This window comes from Sphaerodactylus townsendi, linkage group LG08 (assembly GCF_021028975.2).
Source record: "Sphaerodactylus townsendi isolate TG3544 linkage group LG08, MPM_Stown_v2.3, whole genome shotgun sequence".
Classification (NCBI taxonomy): Eukaryota; Metazoa; Chordata; class Lepidosauria; order Squamata; family Sphaerodactylidae; genus Sphaerodactylus; species Sphaerodactylus townsendi.
In genome coordinates this window covers 110488457-110513855 of record NC_059432.1, presented here as the reverse complement: position 1 = coordinate 110513855, position 25399 = coordinate 110488457, and the positions used below count along the sequence as shown (strand labels likewise).

At 46.4% G+C, this 25399-nt stretch overlaps 1 protein-coding gene across 2 annotated transcripts in view; it reads left to right on the top strand.

Annotated features, from left to right (window-relative positions):
* Nucleotides 1-1400: 1400 nt before the first annotated feature.
* LOC125437443 (acetylcholine receptor subunit gamma-like) overlaps nucleotides 1401-25399 on the top strand; it is a 40734-nt gene continuing 16735 nt past the window's right edge. The window contains exons 1-6 of one of the 2 annotated variants that reach the window (XM_048504995.1): nucleotides 1401-1513; nucleotides 12290-12429; nucleotides 13773-13817; nucleotides 18575-18684; nucleotides 19206-19361; nucleotides 23543-23640. In XM_048504995.1, the coding sequence (XP_048360952.1) occupies nucleotides 12334-12429; nucleotides 13773-13817; nucleotides 18575-18684; nucleotides 19206-19361; nucleotides 23543-23640 (505 nt within the window). In that variant the 5' untranslated portion in view covers nucleotides 1401-1513; nucleotides 12290-12333. Of the gene's footprint in view, nucleotides 1514-4274; nucleotides 4411-12289; nucleotides 12430-13772; nucleotides 13818-18574; nucleotides 18685-19205; nucleotides 19362-23542; nucleotides 23641-25399 lie in introns of those variants that run through there. The other variant, XM_048504994.1, reaches the window with a different exon arrangement.

Here is a 25399-nt window from a genome sequence, read left to right as displayed (position 1 = left end):
TGGTGATGATGATGATGATGATGATGATGATGATGATGAAGAAGAAGAAGAAGAAGAAGAAGAAGAAGAAGAAGAAGTAGTAGTAGTAGTAGTAGTAGTAGTAGTAGTAGTAGTAGTAGTAGTAGTAGTAGTAGAGGAGGAGGAGGAGGAGGAGGAGGAGTTTGGATTTATATCCCCCCTTTCTCTCCTGTAGGAGACTCAAAGGGGCTTACAATCTCCTTGCCCTTCCCCCCTCACAACAAACACCCTGGATTCCCCACTCTGAGCCCCCCTTCCCCCAGTGCTGTTCAGCTGACCGGCAAGGGAGTTACTAGCGGCAGATGGAAGAAAGCGTCAGCGCTATGATGTCACTTCCAGAAGTGATGTCATCCCGGAGCCGACAATTGCGGCAAACCTCTGGTAGTTGGCCAAACTAAGCGACATCAATTGGCTTCTACCACAGAGATTTTGGCCCAAATACCAGAGCGCCCCCCATTCTGAAATGCAATCTTAATTACGGGCCTGGAATGGGGAGGAGCAACAACAGGAAACAGGAAGTTAGCTGAGAGAGATACTGGGAGAGCTAAGGTGTGACCGCACAACACAGCCTGAGAAGGAACTGTTTGCTCTTCTCCTTTTGTACTATGGAAATGCAACAAATAGCTTGTTACACAAATACACCCTGGTGTTAATAAAACAGTCCCCACAATTGCTTGTTGACATCACTTCCGGAAGAGACAATCGCTTGTTGACATCACTTCCGGAAGTCGACGCGAGCCTCCCTCTGGCCACCATTTGCTACTAGTCCATAGGTGTCAAACTCGCGGCCCTCCAGATGTTATGGACTACAGTTCCCATCATCCCCTGCCAGCATAATGCTGGCTGGGGATGATGGGAACTGTAGTCCATAACATCTGGAGGGCCGCGAGTTTGACACCTGTGTACTAGTCAGTTCACCCCACCCTCATTCCTGCCAGTGGTGGGGGTAGGGGGGACACCTAGCAACACTGTCCTGCAATCCTTTGCAGACTTTCACCTTTTCATTTTCTGGAACTTTCCATGCTTTAGGCAACTGATTCTTCCCGAGAGAGCTCACGCAGGCTAAGCCACACTGAGTGTCTGAGTAGTTATTTTTAACCTCATGGCTGTTCCGACCAGCTGCCGTGTGGGGAAAGCAGGTCAGAAGGTCAGGCGTCAGGCACAAGAGACCAGGCCAAAGGAAGCGCTTCTTCTGGGGGGGGGGAGATCCCATTTCACAGGAGGCTGCTAACGCTTAGACCCGCCTGGTATGCAGACCACAGACAGCTGTGCCTCCCGTCTGCCTTCCTTTTTATTGTGTCTTACTGGCATGGGGAGAGGAATTTTCAGAGATGCTTCCTGTTGCGGAAGGGCCCCATTCTAAGGTCGTCATTGGTTGGGAAATGGCTGCAGTTTGCGGAACTAGTTCCTGGAAATGGTTCGGTTTGGGGAAGTGGCAGAGGCGTAGCTCCAAGGGGACAGGGAGAGCAACGCACCAGGCGTGTGCCCCTGTGGGGTGAGTGGTGAGAGCATTCTTGGGGCGTGGCGGGGACGTTCCAGGGCGGGACGGAGGATGACCGGTGCACCAGGCAATTTCCCCTCTTGTTATACCTCTGGGAAGGGAAGAATTTCGGTAGTCTACGAATGCTATAGAGGCCGCCCTCCAAAACAACCGTTTTCTCCACGAGAATGGATCACCGTAGTTCAAAAATCATTTGCAATTCCAGGAAATCTCCAGGCCCTACCTGGAGGCTGGCAACCCTTTCCAGACACTCTCTTCCATTTTGGCCCTCCGAGGCATATAGGCACTCAGTGGTCACCCCCAAACTATGCCAGGTGCTGGGCCAATCTCTCAAGTCCAACTCACTCTTAGAGGGTTTTTCTAACCTTTCTCCTTTGGGACACTGCCACCAGCTGGACAGTTTTAGAAATTCCTCCAAGATGGCCAGTGGGGTAAGATATCATAGAGCAATGGCATACCTAGAGGGGGCACAAGGGGGCTCAAGACCCAGGAGCCACTCGCCTGGGTCACATGGGGTGCATTGAAAGTGACCAGATTGTCACCTTTGTAAACTAGGACCCTGGCGGGCGTACTGCGCGATGCGTGATGAGGCGCATAGGCGCACTGTTTTTGAGCGCTCCCGAAGCGGGAGGGCGCCCAGAAACAGTGCTTGGCAGTGCAGGAGGCTGCCGCACTGCCTTCTGGGGCGCTCCCCTGTTTCCCGCCCTGTGACAGGACAGGAAACCGGGGAGCGCCCCAAAGGCAGTGCGCTCCTGCGGTCATGTGCGTGGGAGGCTGCCGCACTGCCTTCTGGGGCGCTCCCCTGTTTCCCACCCTGTGGCAGGGCAGGAAAAGGGGAGCACCCCAGAAGGCCGTGAGGTAGACTTCCAAAAATCAGGACAGTTCAACAAACCCGCGGGACGCGGGACAAATTGGTTTAAGGTGGGACTGTCCCGCCAAAAGCAGGACGTCTGGTCACCTTAGGTGCATTTGGTCACCTGTCTGCCAATGCCTGCTTGCTGCTTCAGGCCAGCCAATTGGGCCTGCCAGTGACCTGAAGGCCCTGGTATCACCTGTGCACGTGAAGGGATAAGCAAGCATGCCAGCTGACTAGCATGCACGCTCCTGCTTGCTCCAGCAGTGATGTCGGACTTGGGCTCCTGCTGCTGCCAAGGAGCCAGGCCGGCTGGCCCTGCCTGTGCCCCATGCTCTAATTTGCCTTCCTCTGCCCCTGCTGCCATTGCCCTCCTCCTCCCTCCCTCCCTCCCTGGGTGCCTGGGACATTCTTTCTCTTCACGGCCCCCTCCCTAAACACTGCTTTCCTCAAGCTCCACCCCCAAATCTCCAAGATTCTATCAAGCTAGAGTTGGCAACCCAAGGCTAGACATAGAGCTGTCTCTTTGGCATCCAGCGAAACAGATATCTCTTCTGTGTATTGTCAAAGGCTCTCATGGCTGGAATCAACTGGTGGTTGTGGGTTTTCCAGGCTGTGTGGTTGTGGTCTGGTAGTTTTGTCTCCTAACATTGTGCCCGCATCTATGGCTGGCATCTTCAGAAGTATGTCACAGTGAGATATGTTTCTCTCCATGGCCCGGTGTGGAGTGATTTGTGGGATAGGGCATATCAACAGAATCTGGCTACCAGTATCAAAAAGCACCCAAAACAAAAACCAGAAACGTTCAAAGGTAACTGCAAATGGACTCCATCCAGACACATGCTAATGCAGTTGTAAACGTGACCACAAATGCAGTTGTGAGTGTGATTGCAAATACAACAGCAAACGCAAACGTAAATGAACCCCACTCAGATACATGCAAATATGCCTCACCCTCCTGTAAGACAAACAAAACCTTTACCCCACCACACAATCATTCCACACTGTGCCACAGAGAGAAACACATCTTGCTGGGACATGGCTCTGAAGATGTAAGCCACAGATGTAGACAAAACACTAGGAGCAAAAACTGCCAGATCATAACCACACAGCCTGGAAAACCCACAACAACCAGATATCTCTTCTCTTCGTTCTACTGATGGGGATGCTGGAATCTTTACCCCCATGGGCCCTAATACCATCAGGACCCATTATTTCACATTAGGAGGGGTTCGTAAGCGCGCGGGCGATGCTTTAAGATATGACTGTTGTTTTAATTATATGTATGTTTTTAGCTGATGTTTTATCTGTACACCGCCCTGAGCCCTTCGGGGATAGGGCAGTATACTAAATTTAATTATTATTAATAATAATAATAAGAATAAGAATAAGAATAATAAGAATAAAAATAATAATAAGAAGAAGACGACGACGACGACGACGACGACGAAGAAGAAGAAGAAGAAGAAGAAGAAGAAGAAGAAGAAGAAGAAGAAGAAGAAGAAGAAGAAGAAGAAGAAGAAGAAGAGTCGGCAGACTTGACCCCCAGGAATAAATTATCATCTCTGCGAATTCATCAGCAACCAATTGACCTCAAGACCTCAAAGGACTTACGGGCAAAATGCCTCCAAGCCAGGCGAATAACAGGTTGAATTTTTCCTTGCTCCTATAAATAGGGGCTCCATCAGCTACCCTAATCCCACCGGTGCAGTGGGGCTGAGCATCAGAGCCCTTGTTGGCAGAGACGGTCCCTCCAACAGCCCAGTCCAGTTTGGCACGCCCATCACTGGCGGGCACAGCCAGTTCGGCCCTCCCATACATTGTCATCATCAGGCAAACAGCTGACAATGCATCGGATGGACAGCTGGGCCACAAAAGGCCGAGCAGAAAGAGGGAGGGGGTCCCGGCTCAAAATAGCCCTCCAGACCCTCCCAAGAACACTCACACACAGAGCCACTCCTGGTGGGAGAAGGAAGGCCGATGCCCACCGGCAGCATGACTTGGCTCACCCTGGTCCTGATTCTCAACTCCTTTGCAGGTAAGCTGGGCTCCACTTGAAATATGCTCACAGCTTACAGTGAAAGGGGAAGGTTGCTCGGAACTGAGGTCCTTAGAAGAGAAGAGAGCAGTCCTATGCTGGTCTACTCAAAATCAAACTCAATTTTGTTCAATAGGGTTTACTTCCAGGAAAAGGCTCTTAGGGTTGATTTCTATATAGCAGCAAGCCTTTATTGGCATAGACAACAGTACAACAATAATAAAAAATGGATTCAAAAGCATATACAATACAGGAAATAAATGTTAGGTCGAAGGAAATCTACTGGCGTTTAGTAATTTCCAGGAGAAAGTCTGCCACTATCATACAGAGAGAAGGATCAGGATTGTCCAACAAGTAGTATAATTTAATTAAATCGGGGAGATGGGGTAAATGTAAAGGAGTAAGATTCACATACTTGGATCTGATTTCCTTGAATCTGAGACAGTGTAGTAATTGGTGGGCCAGAGATTCAACTGAGCCATCGTTACATGGGCACAATCTTTTAGCCTTTTCTTGCTTATTAAATCTGCCATGTAACAAGGCAGAAGGCATAACATTAAACCTGGCAAGCATTATGGCTCTCCTTTGAGCAGGGTTTATTAAGCCATACAGGTAGTGTGCCAAGTGGCCCCGTTCAAATGGGAGAGAAAAATACAGGGGGGAGCACGTTTTCTTGGCTGCGGTGATTAGGGTAGAGAACTCTCTATCCAATAGTTGACCTTCCTTCCTTCCTTCCTTCCTTCCTTCCTTCCTTCCTTCCTTCCTTCCTTCCTTCCTTCCTTCCTTCCTTCCTTCCTTCCTTCCTTCCTTCCTTCCTTCCTTCCTTCCTTCCTCCCTCCCTCCCTCCCTCCCTCCCTCCCTCCCTCCCTTCCGGAGCTAGGTCTGTTTAATCTAGAGAAGAGATTAAGGGGTGACATGATAGCCATGTTTAAATATTTGAAGGGATGTCATGTTGAAGAGGATACAAGTTTGTTTTTTTGCTTCTCAAGACACTAGGACACGTACTAATGGATTCAAAGTACAGGAAAAGAGATTCCACCTAAACATTAGGAAGAGCTTCCTGATGGTAAAGGCTGTTCGACAGTGGAATCCACTACCCTGGAGTGTGATGGAGTTTCCTTTGATTAGAGATTTTTAAACAGAGGCTGAGTGGTCATCTGTCAGGAGTGCTTTGACTGCGTGTTCCTGAACGGCAGGGGGTTGGACTGGACGGCCCTTGGGGTCTCTTCCAACTCTGTTCTATTCCAACTAGATTCTATTCTATGATTCTATGATCCCCATTCTCCATTTTCTGGGAAGACGCAGTGATTCTCAAACACTTTTAAATAGATACTACTTCTGAATTTACTGGACTTCCAGAAACCTCTTTGCAACGTAACTCCTCCACAACTTTCTAACCTTATCATAAAATACAAAAGCTTTGGATCAGTTTGTACTGGGAAAAAAATCATTTATTTCTCACATTTCTCCTTCAAATCCTATTGCATCACACTGAGCAACAATTTCAGGTTGTATTTCATCGGGACAAACACAAATTTGCTGATAACTTCCCTCTCTCCCCGTTCACCCTGTCTTTCCTCCTCGCCTTGCGAGAGAGTTGTGACCCACTTTGGACCCTGTTTCACAGCATGAGAATCATCGAGTAGCAAATAGTATAGCGATTCACTGCATCAGTGCGGTAAAGTGAATTAATGTCAGCGAGGTTCATTGCAACTCCCAAGTACAGCTTGGAGATCCAGCCCTGTTCTATTCCCCAAGCAATCTAAGGCTCATTCCGCACATGCAGAATAATGCATTTTCAAACTGCTTTCAGGGCTCTTTGAAGCTGTGCGGAATAGCAAAATCCACTTGCAAACAGTTGTGAAAGTGGTTTGAAAACGCATTATTTTGCGTGTGCAGAAGGGGCCTAATATCAGGTGCTTTTCACTCAGCCAGAACAGAATGTGAGACCCATAGACTGATGAGTAACAGTATATTTGTCCACAAGAAAAGAGAGAGTGAGACAGTGGTCAATTGTAGATTTCCCGGCTCTGAATCCACCCTGTTCTGGACCTATAATCCTGTTTTTATTTTGCCATGTCATTAGTTTGCTCTCAAGATATTTTGCATAGAGTTTTCCCTCAGCCTCTACCAACGGAAAGTATCACCAAATTCCAAAACAACAAAGACACTGTCGCTGTGGCTCCATTGACTCTCTTACCCATGTCCTCCTAGAGTGCCAAATAAATGCAGATGTGCGTCTCAGATTAATCCACCCTTTATTAGTGGTGAGGAAAATTTCTAACCCTACTATTGCCGTACGTTTTCTTCTTGGAGATTACAATGCTCATACAACACGTATGGTAGCTCTATACCTGACAACCATTTTAAAGTGCTAACTGATTCCCATTTTATTACTTTTAACTGTTTTTTTTCAAATCTTTAAATATCAAATATGATACATAAAACAAACGTAGAACTTTTTATAAAAGATAGGTATCTTCTCCAATCTAACTGATACACACTGTCTAATATTTAGGCATGGTGGGATACCTATTGCTATATTATTTTGCTTTTAACTTGCTAAACAGATTTATTTATATTGCAATTTTATAGATTGTATTTTTACATTGATATGTAGGGGTATTTACTGTCATTTGCTCTGGCTATTTCTTAAAAAAAACTGAAGTGATCTGAATCCCTTGAAGTCAACCATCAAGTTATGTGGACTATTTTCTTGCTACTGAACTATATTTGAGACTTGCAGAATGTGTCTGTGTAAATCTTGATCTTGATCTATCTATGCCTATTAAAGGTTAATAAAGAAAAAAAATGAGTAACAGTTCAAAAATGGTTTATTAATATTGAAAGTTTAAGACTCTGACTCCTCCCATGAAGTCCAACTAAAAAAAGAATACTTGCGATGGTGGAAACGACTGGAGATTATTGAAGAGCTTGCAGACACCAACTCTTCCTTGCTTGCTTCCAAGAAAGTCTGCTTTGCTTCTTGCTCCTTCTGAGTTCTCCACCATGTCTTCTAACTAGACTCTGTTTTTCCTGCAATCTTGTTGAAACTTGCTTACTCTTTCTATGGATCTCTTAACACCTTATATGTAACATCTTAGACATCTGGGATATTGCTGTCTCCAGTCTTCCACAGACACCTGAAACTAAAACAAACTGAAAATAAGAAATGCTGCAGTGCTCTTACCTATAGAAGGCTTCAGTCTAACTAAGGTTCCCTCCCACAGAATACTGTACAAAAATAATTAAGCCCATTCTATCTAAAGGTACAATTGAGGCTTAAATAAAGAAAATGGCAAGGGTGTCTCTAGGGGCATGACGAGTCCCATCTCTCCTGTTATGAAGAAAAGTTCGGAAAGACGTCACTTAATGGACCTAATTTGTTTGCTGAGCAATTTTAGTTTTCAGGAGTGACTATGACGAATGGCAAGGAAAAAATGGCACAGGATAGACCAGCGTTCCTCAACGTGGTGCCCAGGGGTGCCACGGTAACCGCTGGCAGCTTTTCCAGTGCCCACCAAGTGTTTTTAGGAATTGCGTGGGGCCAGGTAGGGCTTTTGCCCATCAAAGCCTCTGACTGACAGTTGGAGATTTCACTGGAAAAAGTAAATACATAAATAACATTATTTTGGTCGTGGCCAACAGTGGGAAAAACAGAGCCTGAGGAAACAGCAGCTATTATGATTATAATTATTGTTGCTGTTGTCGTTGTTATGTTATTATGTTATTTATAGTCTGCCTTTCTCGCCGAGACTGAAGGAGGATGACACAGTGTAAATAAAGTGCAGTCAACAGGATGGGACAGCCAACGAGCAATACAATAAAGTTTGGACCACCGAAAACTGAATTCTCAAACAGAGCTGAAACGAAGGACAAGCTTTTAAACACGATATGTTAAGTGGAACAGAAGCGAATTTCTTTCTTAGATCTGATAGGCCGCCTCTCCCCTTCCAAGCTTGGGGTGCCATACAACAACCACATAAATATACAAACAATAGCAACACTAAATATTAAAACATCCAGTAAACAACTAACGAAGAATAAAAGCAATCCAAGCGGCGAACCAGAGCTAACTATAACAATAAAAACCTGCTACACTGAGGGAGACTTGACAGCTTGTTGGTAAATTATAAATCTGCTGTGGGGAGAGGAAGGGAAAAGGAGTTTGTAAGCCCCTTTGAATCTCCCCAAAAAGAGATAAAGGTGGGGTATAAATCCAAGCTCCTCTTCTTCTTGCTACTATTCCCATTCTGTCTAAATTTGGTTCTCTGCTAATATGAGTGACAGCGGCTACTACCGAAGGGTTGCTAACATCCAGACGAAGCCTCTCTCCACAGGCATAGCTACCATGGGGACATCCGGGGACAAGTGACCCGGGCGCCACCTTGTGGTGGGCGCAAAAATTGCAGGTTCGTTTGTGGCTTTCTGTATTTTTTACTGTTTTTTTCAATTTTGGACTGCAGGGGGCGCAGTTTTTAGGCTAGTGGCACCAAAATTTCAGGCTATCGTCAGGTGACTCTCCTGATGATACCAGCCAAGTTTGGGGTGTTTGGGGTGGATGGGTGGGAAATCTACCCTGAAACAGCATCACTGTAAATGTTGTTTAAACTAGAGAGCCCAGAGTCTCTCTTTAAGGTGGATTTAAAAGGAGAATCTGGGCTCTCTAGTTTAAACAATATTAAAAGTGATGCTGTTTCAGGGTGGATTCCCCCCCTTCAAAAAATAGCATCACTTTCAATGTTGTTTAAACTAGGGAGCCCTGGGTGTGTTCAGATTTGTGTGTTGGGGCATGTTCTATAATGTGATGGTGACTTTGAGATGACCTGGTGCAAAAAAAATGTTGTTTGGTCGTGGTGGGGGAGGGACGCTGCCCATATGGGGGGGGGGGGCGCAAAACTCAGATTTTTGTCCCGGGCTCCATTTTACCTAGCTACGCCACTACCTCTCTCAGTTACAAATGATCTCCAGAGATGAGTTCCCCTAGAGAAAATGGCCACTTTGGAGCGTGGACTCGACAGCATTATACCCCGCTGAGTTTCCTTCCTCCCACAAACCCTGTCCTCCCAAGGTTGCACCTCCAAATTTCCAGAAATTTCTCAAGCTGTCATTGGCAATTCTCTGTCTCCACAGCAAGATGGCATCTCTGAATGGATGCTAGGGACGCACCATTTCCATTGCACAGGACAGATTGCCGAATGTCTTGGCCGGAACTCCGAGTGAAAGACTCAATGGTCGTTTCTGCACGGCAAAATTATACCTGTATACCACTAGTTTTTTTTTAACCTGGGTCTATTTTATCCCGGTTTCTCCCTCCACACGGCCGCCCGTTTCTTTCCAGGAGCCGAGTTGGGACTGGGAGGTAATACTCCAGTTCGTTCTGCACGAGCCCGGGTCTTTTGTATTTACACCACAAGTGCATCCCCGCACGCGCAAACCTCTTGATTGGTCGAGAGTGGCGAGGCGGAAAAAATAAACCAGTTCTGCTCCTGTGGTGTTTGAACAGCAGTGGAGTCACCCCGGGATATTTGAAAAGAATCGCCAATTTGGCGATTTTTTGAAAATGGGAAATATCACAGGGCAACACTGGGGCAGACCTACTTTAGCACCGGGAACCGTGCAGAAAACTTGCACGAACCGGGCTATTTCCCTTCCCCATCCCGGGATATTTGAACCGTGCAGAAATGGCCAAAGACCTTCAGTTAACCGGGGACAGACAGCATGGTTTAAATGGGACCAGCTGTTTGCTACGTCTGTTAGTAAGCATGTGGGATGCTGTCAGACATGACAGTCCCGCAAGCCGTCACTACCACCCCCAGCCCCTGCAGTTTGCCCGTTTCAGAGCCCCAGAGTGGCCGCCCACCCTCCCCCAGCAGCAGCAATTACCCCTAATGAAGGCAATTTGCCGGCACTTTCCCCACAAGCTCCCCTGTTCAGTTTGATCTGGTCTTGCCCGATTGCTACTAATTTGATAACGCAAAGGATTAAAAAATATCATTAGTAAGGTAACGATCTGTAGCCCAGACAGGGATAGATGGAAGGCAGAGCCGAAGGGGCTATTTATTATTAATCAATTGCTATTCATGGAATGCCTAATGGCTGTCTAATTAAATCCTCGTTGGAGCTTTGAGATAGCTCAGAGATGAGGAGATGCCGGGCTCCGGGCTTTCGGGGAGACACATGAGATAGTTTTATGCAGATTATGAGCCAAGAACAAAAAAGCCTTCTCCCTGTTGCTCAAGATACTTAACACATGACTTTAATTGGCAGCGGTTCTGGGATTCACAAAAGGGAGAATATGGCAAAATGCATTATAAGCTTACAGTGTCTACTACCGCAAGGCGTGGTGGTGACTATTAGAATCATATAATTACAGAATTGGAAGAGACCTCAAGGGCCATCAAGTCCAACCCCTGCGATGCAAGAACACATAATCAAAGCACTCGTGACAGATGGCCATCCAGCCTCTGCTTAAAAACCAGAGGCGTAGCTAGGGAAAATGGAGCCCGGTGCAAAATCTGAGTTTTGCTGCCCCCCCCCCCCCGGTTCATTTGTGTCTTTTGTATTTTTTAGTGTTTTTTCAGTTTTTGGCCTGCAGGGGGCGCAGTTTTTAGGCTACCAGCATAGAAATTTCAGGGTTCTTTTGGAGACTGTCCTGATGATACCTGCCAGGTTTGGTGAAGTTTGGTTCAGGGGGTCCAAAATAATGGACTCTCAAAGGTGTAGCCCCCATCTCATATTAGCTCCCATTGGAAACAATGGGGGATGGGGCACCCCCTTTGGGAGTCCATAACTTTGGACCCCCTCAACCAAACCTCACCTAGCTTGGGTGGTATTATCATGAGAGTCCCCCAAAAACTCCCTGAAATTTTGGTGCTGCTAGCCTAAGAACTGTGCCCCCTGCAGGCCAAAAACTGAAAAAACTAAAAAATACAAAAAACAAACCTGAAAATTTTGCTGCCCCCCAAGCACACGCCCGGTGCAATGCACACACCCTGGCCCCCTTGTAGCTACGCCTCTGATAAAAATCTCCAAAGAAGGATACTCCACCACTGTCTGAGGCAGTGAATTCCACTGTTGAACAGCCCTGATAGTCAGGAAGTTCTTCCTAAGTTCTTCCTAAATTAGTATTGATGGAATTAAAAACACATAAACTTATATAATCAAAATCAAACACAGTCTGTATCAAAATTAAGCATAAAATGGATTTATATTGGAAATCTTATTAATAAAGGTAAGCTAACATTAACTGGTATACTGGATGAAAACAACTAACCATTAATCATTTAGGCAGCCTAACTAAACGATAATCTTATTATTATGTATATATTTTAAAAGACATTAATAAATACGTATAGTTATGTATGTATAAAAAACCTTATTCCATTGGCCCAACCAGTCTTAACCATAATCAGATTATTAGAATGTTATCTGTACTCGACTTACAATTATCTGTTAATGTATATCTATAAAGAGGTATTCAATATTACTGAAAGTGTGAATAGTAACATCGTAAATAATCGATAAGGTGCATGGTAAATCTTTCCATCATTCCATGCTTAGAACTAATAAGGATTAGACAAATATAAGGATTAGACAAATATAAGGATTAGACAAATAGTCCATCATTCCATGCTTAGAACTAATAAGGATTAGACAAATATAAGGATTAGACAAATATAAAATCAATCTGCACATCGCCGTTAGCCACAACGAAGACACGGCAGCACCGTCGAGTGGACTCAGTGGCATTATACACCACTGAGATCTCTCTCCTGCCCGAACCCTGCTCACCCCCAAGTTCCACCCCCAAATCTCCAGGAAATTAATGAGCTGGAGTTGGCAACCCAACTCAACCCCAATGGTCTTCTTTCTGCAGTGGTCCTAAGCCGGAACCAGGAAGAGAAGCTTCTCCAAGACCTGATGGCCAATTATAAGCGCAACTTGCGTCCAGCCGAGCACGACGGGGACATTATCAACGTGACGCTCAAGCTGACCCTCACCAACCTCATTTCACTGGTAAGCAAGCCGTTCTCCTTTCTTCTGTGCCCCCGTGGCTAATGCTGCTGACCAGTCCACCCTGGTCACTGGCAGAGGGGAGCAGAGGTGGGGAGTAGGATTGCCAGATGCAGGCCAGGAAACTCCGGGAGATTTTGGGGGGCAGGGGGTGGAGCCTGGGGAGGACACCTTAGTGTTCCCCACTAAGTCTGTGCTGACAATATAAGGCTGTCAAACTCTCAGGAGGTTGGGGGGGCAGTTTTAGGGGGGCGATTTTGTGATGTGGGGCTGTCAGGGGCGATGTGACGTTACAGCTATAGACTCGTTTCTTTACCCTTAGTTAAGGTGACCAGACGTCCTGCTTTTGGTGGGACAGTCCCGCCTTAAACCAATCTGTCCCGCGTCCCGCGGGGTTTTTTAACTGTCCCAATTTTGCCCTCTGGGGCGCTCCCCTTTTCCCGCCCTGTCACAGGGCGGGAAACAGGGGAGCGCCCCAGAAGGCAGTGTGGCAGCCTCCCGCACACGCGGCCGCAGGAGCGCACTGCCTTTTGGGGCGCTCCCCTTTTCCCGCTCTGTCACAGGGCTGGAAACCGGGGAGCGCCCCAAAAGGCAGTGCGCTCCTGTGGCCGCGCGCGCATGCGTGCCCCTGTCCCGGTTTAAAAAGGTGACAATCTGGTCACCTTACCCTTAGTGGGGAACCTTAGTCGGGGCTACACCTTAGTGGGGTACGATGCCACAGAGCTTCCTTCCAAAGCTGCCATTTTCCCCAGGGAAACTGCTCTCTGTAGTCTGGAAATGAGCTATAATTTCAAGGGATCCCCAGGTCCCACTTGGAGGTTTGCATCCCTACTACTGACATGCTGATGTCACTTCTAGAGCTCACAGGAAGTGATGTCAGTTTTTCTCTGGTGGCATTAGCGCATCACTAATGGTATCCCTACCCCCCGACTTGCATGCCAGAGTTCTAACATTGCAGGTTTTGGGATTAGATCGAAGGGAGTTTGATTAAGAGGGGGTCACCCGTCAGGAACTCCCATGGCCTCCTCCAGCTAACATTGCAGAGATTTGCACTGTTGGTGTTTATAGGGATGCTTTCTATTAATAGTAAATATATGAATGTCAGGATGCACACACTATGTCATCATTTATAGCCGTTGTATAATGGTTTTGGTTTTGTCCTCTTGTTATATTAGCTAGGCCGAAGAATGTAGGTCAGGAGCAGGAAAGAGCCTGTGTTTACAATATAAGGCTGTCAAACTCTCAGGAGTTGGGGCGGGGGGCAGTTTTAGGGGGGGGACTTTGTGGTGTGGGGTTGTCAGATGGGAATGTGACATTACAGCTTTCGATTTGTTTCTTTCCCCTAGAATGAGAGGGAAGAGGCCCTCACCACCAACGTCTGGGTCGAGATGGTAAGTTCTTCCTCTGTGCTTCCTTTGGGTTCATGTTGTTTAGTCTTTGCTAGTCCAGGTGTAACCTCTATCTGTGGGTTCTGTGGGGCAGAACTTGGAATGAGTTTACAACAACAAATTTTTTAAAAAACAAAATGGTTTACTTTCTTAACATATAACATATAACATCAACATTTAACATCACACGTCAAGGTCCTGTTCAGGTTGCATTTTCAAGTCCTTATATTTACAGTCTACTGATACTGCCAAGTCCAATTCTTCTTTGCAAGTGGGTTGGCTCCTGAAGACTCCAAGGGCTTGATGAACAGTTTCCAGGAGAATTCTCACCCATTACAACCACAAAAAGAAACCCTGAAACAATAAACTCCAACATTTACAACATAGCAAAAATAAACAACTACCTTCCCAGTAGTTCCCAACAACATTGCAGTTACCTTCACAAGGTGTTCAGGGCTTATACAAATCAAGATCCAAGTCTGGTAGCCTTGTCTCCTCCAAACTACACGAGCTCTGCAGCCTCTTGCTGCTTTGACTCTCCACCCCATACTGGGTCAACCCATTCTGAGCATGGGGGTTACACAGGCAGTGTACCTGTATGCTAAGTCGGGTTGCCAGCTCCGGGTTGGGAAATACCTGGCGATTGTGGGGTGGAACCTGGGAAGGGTAAGGACCTCAAAGAAAGGACCTCAGCAGGTATAGGACCATACAGTCCACCCTCCAAAGCAGACGTTTCTTCCTGGGAAACTGTCCATCCTCATTGGGTGATTAGTGGTAATTCCAGGGGATATCTAGGTAGGTTGGAAAATACCTGGAGGTCTTGGGGGTGGAGCCTGAGGAACATGGGCATGGGGGAGGGGAAAGACTTCAATGCTGTAGAGTTTGAGATGGGAATTGGCAAGTGCCAGTCACACAATCCAGTAATGAAGGAGTTAATTGTTGCATGCTAATTAGTTAGTGAGATCAGAAGTCAGCGACCAGGTAATTGATACTTATTGGTTGGGTGGGCTACATGCAGTTATGCACATAGGCTTTAGATATATGTTCTTTGTTGCACTCTGCACGTGGTCTGTCGCCCAGTCTTAGCCATGTAATAGTCTAAGCAGCAAGCTTCTTTTTGTATTGTTGTTTTCTTATTGGTGTTTGGTAAGGGACTTGCCCCCTTACCTCCCCTTTCTACCTGCCCCCTTGCCCCCTTTGATGTTGGTGAATAAAAGTTCTTGCGCCTGTTTGTAAGCCGCGATTCTCCTGCCCGAGCTGTGACCAGCACCTCCAAATAAAATCCTTTGCTTTGAAGAACGCCGGCTTCCTGTGCCTCATTCCGTTGCTGAGCTGAAATCACTTATTGTTACCCGAGCAACAGCAGTAACAAGTTGGAGCTAGCTAGTTAGAAAGATGTTTCTTGTTTTCTTCCAAGTTACCCTTTTCCCCTGATAGTAAGTAAACTATATACTTTTCAGTAAAGCAACTGTCGGCCTCTTTATTGCTTGAACTCTGCTAAATAACTATTTGTCCGCACGACAGTTTGCCTTCCGAAGCGGCCATTTTCCCCTGGTGAACCGATCTCAGTTGTAATAGCAGATCTCCAGCCATCCACTTGGAGGTTGGCAACCCTAGAACGCAAGCCAACATGGCAGTCTTTCAATGGCTGTCAGGGCTCAGGGATATTCTCAGCTAGAACAACGGCTATGATGGTAATTGTCACCCCTATGTTCTAGATTGAAATTTGGTGTTTGTTGTGAGGGGGGAAGGGCAAGGAGATTGTAAGCCCCTTTGAGTCTCCTACAGGAGGGAAAGGGGGGATATAAATCCAAACTCCTCCTCCTCCTCCTCCTCCTCCTCCTCTTCTTCTTCTTCTTCTTCTTCTTCTTCTTCTTTTTTCCTTTTTTTTTTGGAGAAGAAGGCAACCAGGTCAATAGTTGAGGGCATCTGAATAGAAGTATGAGTAACAATGAAGACAATAGCATGGGAGTAACAATGGAGATAGCAAGGTCACTGGTGGGAGCATCTGAATAGAAGTATCCTGGCCTTTGTTTCTTTTGTCTATGGTCATCTATTGACCCGGTTGCCTTCTTTGTTACTCACAGACAATGTTTCTCCACCCACCCTGGACACTCCAACAGATATATATACTCCACTTGCTTTCCCAACATCAGATCCTCTGAAGATGCCAGCCACAGATGCAGGCGAAACGTCAGGAGAGAATGCTGCTAGAACACGGCCACACAGCCCGGAAACCACACAGCACCCCAGTGATTCTGGCCGTGAAAGCCTTCGACAATTCTATCTTTGCAAGAGGCTCTAGGGTCCTTTCCACACAACCAAAACAAAACATTTTGAGGCAAGAAATGAAGTGTTTCCTATGAGGAGTTCCGCATGGTTTTCAGCCCAAAATGTTTCATTTCCAGCCCCAAAGCATTTCATATGCATCCTGGATTCTAGCGATTCATTTTACGAAAACATTTGCAAAACATTTTTGCTTGCCGTGTCCATGTCTTTAAAACGTTTCCTGCGCCTCTCTGCGATCCGGATTTCCTCCTCAGCGCCATTTTCAGAGCTTGCTCCATTGTCTCCCCTGTTTATTTTCATTGGCTCTTTTCTTTTTAGTTTTTTTTTGGGGGGGGGGATGATGTCTTTGAAGCTTTGAGTCCACAGCCTAGGGAGAATTGCAGCACTCGGCTTTGAAGCATCGAAGCATCGGATCCACAGAAAAGTTTAAAAAAACCAGGGAGAATCACAAAATGCCAGCCAGCAAGCATTTCGAGGGGATGAGCGTGTAATCAAACAGGGAGGTCTGAAAACGTTTTGTAAACTTTTTCAGCGACTTGTACAGGAAGAGCTGAGGTTTCTCCTTGGAGCTCTTGATAGGCACAAAGCAATAGCCCTGCCCCCGAGGCAAAAGTCGGTTACTAGTCATAGTCATAGTCAAGTATTTATTGTTTGAGCCATTGGCTATAACAATACAGAAATACATGCAGTTAAAACAGTAACTTAGTTAAAACAATAATTTAAATTAAAACAATAATTTAGTTTTACATTAAAATATAAATTATTAGTGTTCGCAATCTCTAAATTAAAATGCCCCATCAAATATGTCAGATGTACTAAAAGCTATCCAAAAGCTTCTTCAGTGTTTAGAGATTTATTGTTTTCTTTCAATTCTGCACAGAAGAGGGAACTCTCCTTTGTCGAGCAGGACAGAGAGGAGGTTCGAAGCACTGTTGTCTGCCTAAATTACTTTATACCCTCTTACAAACATCCCTCCTTGCAGTGGTGGGATCCAAAAATTCCCTCGCCAGCCCCCCCCCCTCAGCAAAGGGGGCAGAGGCGTACCTGGGCAAACCTGAGCCCTGGGCAAAACCTGAGTTGGATGCCCCCCCCATGGGCAGCCACCCCACCACGACCTTCAAAAATTTTTTTGCAGTAGGTCATTTCTAAATCATCATCACATTATAGAAAATGCCCCAACTCACAAATCTGAACACAGCAATGGTGAAACACGCAGGTTCTTTGATAGAGACTGGGGAGATAAAAGGTATGAAAGGCTGAGAATCCATGAATTGCAGGACCTGACAGGGATTAACCCAGTTCAGGGAGTTACATTATTAGTCGCCATTGCTATATGGAACCTTCACGTTCAAAGGCAGTGTGCCTCTCGGGAAGGCAAGGGCGTGGAGATGGAAAAGCGGACCCAATTAGGAACCCCCTCTCGGCACACACAAACAATTAGTAACCCACTCTCGGGAACCTGTGAGAACCTGCTGGATCCCACCTCTGCCTCCTTGTCTTTTGCCCATTGGCTGGGTCAAACTGCCCATCACGTTACCAATTCTTCTCCCCTCCCTGTACTTACTTGTTAGTATACTGTGTCTCTTTACCCCTTGGCTGGGCTGCTCCTAAATCTCCTCCTTTTCCAAAGCCCACCTTGCTTTCCACAATCGGGCATCTATTCTTTATGTCATCTTGCCCCGTTCAGAGATTTTGGTTGCTACATTAACCAAGCCTCTATCCCACCCTTATCAAATGTTTTCTGAGCTTCTGCTAACTTCTGAACTTCTGCTAACTTCTTGTCTCTACTGAGGGGCCCTGTTTCCCCCACCCTTCTGAAAAGCTCAGTGTCAGGCTGCCGCATGAGTTTTGTTTCTTCCAACTGAAGTAAGTTTCTGATGTATTGTCGAAGGCTTTCACGGCCGGAATCACTGGGGTGCTGTGTGGTTTCCGGGCTGTAGGGCCGTGTTCTAGCAGCATTCTCTCCTGACGTTTTGCCTGCATCTGTGGCTGGCATCTTCAGAGGATCTGAAGTGCTTGGTGCCCCGTGAATTACTCTCATACAACTTGTATGCTTAAATACAATGGCTTAAAAAATTATAAGCTAACATATCTATATCACTCTTATTACCACTGTTGCTCGGGTAACAATAAGTGATTTCAGTTCAGCAACGTAATGAGGCGCAGGAAGCCGGCGTTCTTCAAAGCAAAGGATTTTATTTGGAGGTGCTGGTCACAGCTCGGGCAGGAGAATCGCGCCTTACAAACAGGCGCAAGAACTTTTATTCACCGACATCAAAGGGGGCAAGGGGGCAGGTAGAAAGGAGAGGTAAGGGGGCAAGTCCCTTACCAAACACCAATAAGAAAACAACAATACAAAAAGAAGATACAATTACAACTTTTGAATGGGATTATGAGGTCGCTGGCCCCACCTTGCCAAGCCTCCAACATGTTGCATTGTGAATATTTATAATCCTTTTCCTTGTTGCCAGCAATGGCACGATTATCGCCTGCAGTGGGACCCGGATGAGTACGACAACATTGACCGTCTCCGGATACCTTCCACCTCGGTGTGGCTGCCAGACATCATCCTAGAGAACAAGTGAGTGTTCCAAAGTTTGCTCTCCACTTCCCCTTATCTCTGCCAGTATCACTGCCGGCAGACTCTAATCTGGAGAACCGGGTTTGGTTCCCCACTTTCCCCCATGAACCGTGGAGTCTAATCTGGAGAACTGGGTTTGATTCCCCACTCCTCCCCATGAGCAGCAGACCCTAATCTGGAGAACCAGATTTGTTTCTCCGCTCCTGCTCATGAAGCCTGTTGGGCGACCTTGGGCTAGTTGCAGTTCTCTCTGAAATCTCTCGGCCCCACCTGCCTCACAAGGTGTCTGTTGTGGGGAGAGGAAGGGAAAGGAGTTGGGTCGCCACTTTGAGACTCCTTGCAGAAGAGAAGGGTACAGATCCAAACTCTTTTTCTCCCTTGCAGGATTGTTGTGGGAATATAATGGAGGGGGGGATCATGGCAGAACCTGCCTTTGGGGGGAGTTGGGGTGTAAACGATACCCCTTCTGCAGGGAGGAGCCCCCAACTTCCACGATCTCTTTCTCCCCTTGTTCTGTGCAGCATCGACGGGGTGTTTGACATCACGCTCTACACGAACGTCCTGGTGTCTCCAGATGGATCCATCTACTGGCTTCCCCCGGCCATCTACCGCAGCGCTTGTGCTATCATTGTCACCTACTTCCCCTTCGATTGGCAGAATTGCTCCATGGTCTTCCAGTGAGTCTTTGCACTATAGTCCGTAAGGTCTGGGTGGCAGGGGCTAAGTCAGAGATGAGGGAAAAAATGGAAGTTAAGGTTCACTGTTTGGGAGTTGGCCGTAAACTCAGGAAGGATTTGGGATCCAGCAAGGTTCTCCACCAGTTCGAGAGTGGGTTACTAATTATTTGTTATTATTGCGAGAGGGGGTTGCTAATTGGAGTTAAAACGCTTTTCGTTTAGAAATCCCATTAGGCCCAAAAACCATAAAGTCCTGTTGTTTTCCTGGATGTGAAACCTGGTCAGCGAAGGTAGAAAAGGCGGGATAGATTCTCTCCTGTTGGGCTGTTTTGGCAAAAACATGTTTCAGAAATATGGTTAAAGTTCCTTGTTTAAGGAAAGTCTCCCCTTTACGATTTCTAGAAACAAAATTAAGCATTTGAAAGTATTAAGTATTTGACAGGCAGTCAATGAGAGGAGAAGTCGTGGTTTCTGTTGGCAGTAGACGATAGGACTTGCTAGAATGAGTTTAAATTATGGACAGAAAGATACCAGCTGGAAATTAGGAAATGAGAAATTGTTGTTTACAGTAAGAGTTTTTCACAGTAACAGAGAAATTATTAGTGCCCCGCCCCCGGAATGCAGGTACGCCCCATGCGTGCCCATGAGCCCCATTGGCGCTACGCCACTGTTTGAATCCCACCACCATGGGAGCCTGTTCCTAAAATTTTTGGATCCCACCACTGATGTCGCTCCTCCTTTGGGCCATATCTGCTACAGTCTGGGCAAGACCATTGGATTTAATGGGGCACCCAGAACTTACGGGTCAGGTCTGATATTGCTCTGGGTAATGTTTTGGGGTCCCTACCACACCCCCTTTCTGTCTCCTACGAACTCTGGAGGTTTTCCAAGTAACAGTTTTTAAGTAACAAGTAACAAAAAGTTTTTGAGAGGCTGGATGGCCCCCTGTCGGGAGTGCTTTGATTGTGTGTTCCTGCATTGCAGGGGGTTGGACTTGATGACTCTTGGGGGTCTCTTCCAACTCTATGATTCTATGAATTGAATTCTATGAATTCTATGAATCACAACCCTACTGAGGTGTGTTCCTTCTGTTACCGCGCTGCCTGGGTAACTTTATTTCCCCAGAACTGCCAGCTCTCAGCAGCGCAGAGGAACAGAAACGGGACCCAACACAGCGAGAATATTAAGAAATAAAAATGAGTTTATTGAGATGCTGACCTACGTGTCAGCACCTCCGCACCACGGCAACTGCATTGCCTAGCACAGTGGTGGCGAACCTTTGGGCACTCCAGATGTTATGGACTACAATTCCCATCAGTCTCTGCCAACATGGCCAATTGGCCATGCTGGCAGGGGCTGATTGGAATTTGATCATAATCTTCTTAACATCTGGATTATAAGAGTCCTACCAGACCCTAACAACTTAACAGGCATCTTAAATACACTTTCTCCCGCCCGGGAGTCTGGGAGAATACAGGACAGCCTACAACCATTCATTCACAAAATACATGACAACCAATCATACACCTACAAATACATGGGAACCAATTAGAGTCCAAGTGGGCAGTCCCTTCTATGAATTTTGCGCAGCAAGAAGGCAGGGAACTATGACGTAGGCACTGGCGAAGAACACAAAAGGAGTCCTTTGGGTGCTTGGGGTCCAGTCGAAGCGAAACTTAGCGGCTGACAGCACCCTTATCCTGCCTGCTGGTTTTGGGATTGGAGGCAAAGATGGAAACTTCTGTCCGGGGTCCCTTTTGTCAACGTCCATTCCGGGCTTTACAAATGAAAGGGACATGCCCAGGTGGAGCAGGGGTGGATTCCTGCCTTGAGCCAAGGAGGTTCCATGCAGACGCGAATACAAAAGATAGCTATAAGTCCTACTTTCTGCCTAATACAGTTTGATCCTACCTATCTTTTACGGAAATAAAACATTGTTCCATCTTTATTCAAAACAAGACCAGAAATGGAATAAAATCACTTCTGACTCTGCTATCACTTCCCCAAACTCTGTCCTTCCCAAGATCTGCTCCCAAACTTCCAAGAATTTCCCAACCTGGCGTTGGTAACCCCAGACTGAAGGTAGGTCTTCCAAAGCAGTATTTGAGCTGTGGGACTATCCCATATACATGCACGCACCAGATTCTTTGAAGTGGCGCATTCGAAAATAGTCACACCTCTCCATTTCCTGACAATTAGGGATATGCATGCTCATAAGAACTGTTTTGCTTCTCCACTTATATTCCTTTTTCAAGATGCCCGTTGGTTTACTTTTTCACTCCTTTGAAGTCCTTCGCTTTGCTTTGTTTTTATTTATTAGCGTGTTCGGTTTTTTGTTTCCATTAATTTCAACAGAGGCCCCATCGACCCTTCTCTGGCCTGTCGCTTTGATGTTTTGCATCCAATTGGCAGGAGTTTTTCGGATGTACAGCTCCCAGAAGCCATTGCTGGTGCTAAATTACACAGAAAATAGGCATCTATGCTAGATTTCAGTTCGGTTGAACCTTGGGGATCAATGAGATTTGCAGAGTATATCTGTTTGAGACTCAAAACTCCCTTCGTTGTATGTGACTTGAAAGCGGAGATCTCTTGAGTCCTTATATCCCAGACAGAAGGTGGGACGGGCGTCACAGAGAAGAATAGGAAGAAGAAGAATTTGGGTTTATAGCCCACCTTTCTCTCCTGTAAGGAGACTCAAGGGGGCTTACAAGCTCCTTTCCCTTCCTCTCCCCATTGAGGTAGGTAGGGCTGAGAGAGTTTGGAGAGAACTGTGACTAGCCCAAAGTGTCAGAGGGGGGAAGCAAATCTAGTTCACCAGATAAGCCTCTGCCACTCAGGTGGAGGAGTGGGGAATCAAACCCGGTTCCCCAGATCAGAATCCACCTGCTCTTAACCACTATACCAGTGGTGGCGAACCTTTGGCACTCCAGATGTTATGGACTACAATTCCCATCAGCCCCTGCCAGCATGGCCAATTGACCATGCTGGCAGGGGCTGATGGGGATTGTAGTCCATAACATCTGGAATGCCAAAGGTTCGCCACCACGGCTCTCACCATGCTGGATCTCAGGGAGCATAGGTACCACAGACACTATGATCAACATTTCATGTGGAGGAGTGGGGAATCAAACCCAGTTCTCCAGATTAGAGTCTGCTGTTCATGTGGAGAAATGGGAGTCACAGTTTACTTCAGCAACACAGTGAAGCTGGCAGCTGTAACCAAAGCAACACGTTTTTAAAAATCTGCAACACCGATCAAATCTCCAATGGCCAATCAGAAGCCTTGCTGGGAAAAGCCTCACCTGGCCCTGCCTACTTTCTGAAAGCATTAGGCAGGTGCCAGTAAAAGGTGTAGGTGAGTGCCGTGGCGACCACGGGCGCCAGAGTGGAGGCCCCTGACCTAGAGATATGCATTGGTATACCTCAGGGGTCCCCAAACTTTTTAAAGAGGGGGTCAGTTCACTGTCCCTCAGACTGTTGGAGGGCCGGACTAAAAAAAACTATGAACAAATTCCTATGCACAAATGATTGTAAAATGTTTGATTTCACCTTTCAGCCTTTCTGTCATGGTCTATTTTTAGAACAGTGACCAAAGTATGTCAAATACAGGGTGGGCTCCAAATATTGTTGGGGAGGCTGTGGAATACCTTCCCCTGTAAAAAAAAAAAAAAGCAGAACTTTCCCAATGAAGGCATTCCATCTAACCCAGGATCAGGTATCTTCCTGGGTTCTTTCCTCCTCTAGCAAGCCAAGCGAGGCGATTAATGCCAGCCTGGCTGAGGAATTGCCAATGGGAGTGAGGCAAAGCTGGAACAGAGAAAGCCTGAGAGCAACACGCTACTGGAGTAGCCCGAGAGGAAGAGGGCTGGTGAGCAGGGAGTTTGCCATGTGTAAGGTTTCCAACTCTATAGGGTCAGAAAAGAAATTTCATGTGGAGATTTGGGGGGGGTACTATCATGTAGCAATTTGCAATCCAGCTTAGCCCGTTTGGGGCCGGTTCCTCCTCTCCCTCGAGCCCCCACTGCACATGAATGGAGCCATCGCCGCCATGCCTGGCGGGCTGGATAAATGCCTTCAGGGGGCCACATTTGGCCCCCGGGCCGTAGTTTGGGGACCCCTGGTATACCTGATAGTGCTTTGGGATGTGTTGATTTTTTACTTTGCAATTCTCCATTTACAAGGTCTCAAACCTACAATGCCCACGAAATCAATCTGCTGCTAGCGGTAGAAGAAAACCAGAAAATTGAATGGATCTTCATTGACCCAGAAGATTTCACAGGTAACTTTGCCGGTACCTGAACCAGAAGTATGGGGAAAGGGGGCAGTTCGATGTCCTACAAATTCTTAAAAGAACATCATGGGTACGGAATTGCTTTGCTGGATCTGGCTGAGGGCCTCACCTAGTCAGCCACTGTGTGGGCCAAATACTTATCTGGAGGATACACCTGGGCTATCCCATTGTTAGTTCCCCGCCACCTGGACTTCTGGAGTACGTTGTGTTTGAACACAATGGCTCTGTGTAGCTACGATAGCAAATAACAACCAATGGGACTGCCCTCCTCCTTGAATTTGTCCAGTCCTTTTTTTTTCTAAAGGTATCTAAGCTCACTGTGTCCACCGACCTCATCTTGTGGCCATGAATTCCACAAGACAGATTCATGGAGCAGAGGTCTATCAGTGGCTAAAGGGAACTTCCGCATTCAAAGGCAATCAGGCTCTGAATACAAGTGCCAGGAGGCGAAGCCAGGGAAAGGCCTCTCCAGTGGTGGGATCCAAAAATTTTAGTAACAGGTTCCCTCGGCAGCCCCCCGTCAGCAAAGGGGGCAGAGGTGTACCTAGGCAAACCTGAGCCCTGGGCAAAACCCCATGGGCAGCCACCCCACCATGACCCCAAAAACATTTTTTGCACCAAGTCATTTCTAAATCATCATCACATTATAGAAAATGCCCAACTCACAAATTTATTTATTTATTTATTTATTTATTTATTTATGTATGTATGTATGTATGTATGTATGTATGTATGTATGTATGTATGTATGTATTTATTTATTTATTTATTTATTTATTTATTTATTTATTGTTTCGGCTTTTATACCGCCCGATCCCCGGAGGGCTCCGGGCGGTGAACAGCAAAAATTCAGAGACAACAGGAGCAAAACACAGGTACAATATAAATACATAGGCTCCATCTCTTGTCAATACTAAAATAACCTAAAACCAGCGGAGACAGATTAATACATAAAAAGCAGGCGTCCAACCTCACATTTAAAACCTACCCCCAGAAAAGGCGAAGCCAGAACACAGCAATGGTGAAACACACAGGTTCTTTGATGGAGACTGGGGAGATAAAAGGTACGAAAGGCTGAGAATTCATGAATTGCGGTACCTGAAAGGGATCACCCAGTTCATGGAGTTACATTATTAGTCGCAATTGCTATATGGAACTTTCACGTTCAAAGGCAGGACGCCTCTCAGGGAGGCGAGGGCGTGGAGATGAAAAAGCGGACCCAATTAGTAACCCCCTCTTGGCACACACAAATAATTAGTAACCCACTCTCGGGAACTGGTGAGAACCTGCTGGATCCCACCTCTGGGCCTCTCCCTCTGTGACGTGCTGTTGGTCCTCCAGAGGAACCGATTGGCCACTTACATGAAACTGTATGGTAGACTAGATGGACCTTCACTGCACCTGAGATTCTGCTGATCCTAACTAGGAGCTCTTCATATTAGTATTTATTGTTGTTGTTGTTGTTATTTGTTGTTGTTTGTTTGTTATGTTACTTATATTGTTTATATATTATTATTTATTATATTTATAAACCGCCTCTCCCTCCCTTCTGATGTTTTCATGACGGCCTCGGCCTCTATGCCTTGTTGCGGGACCTCCAGAGGAACTGGTTGGCCACTGTGTGAGACAGGATGCAGGACTAGATGGACTCTCATTGCTCTGATCCATCAAGGCTCTTCTGATGTTCTCATGAAGGTTCTATGCCTCTATGCCTTGTTGCGGGACCTCCAGAGGAACTGGTTGGCCC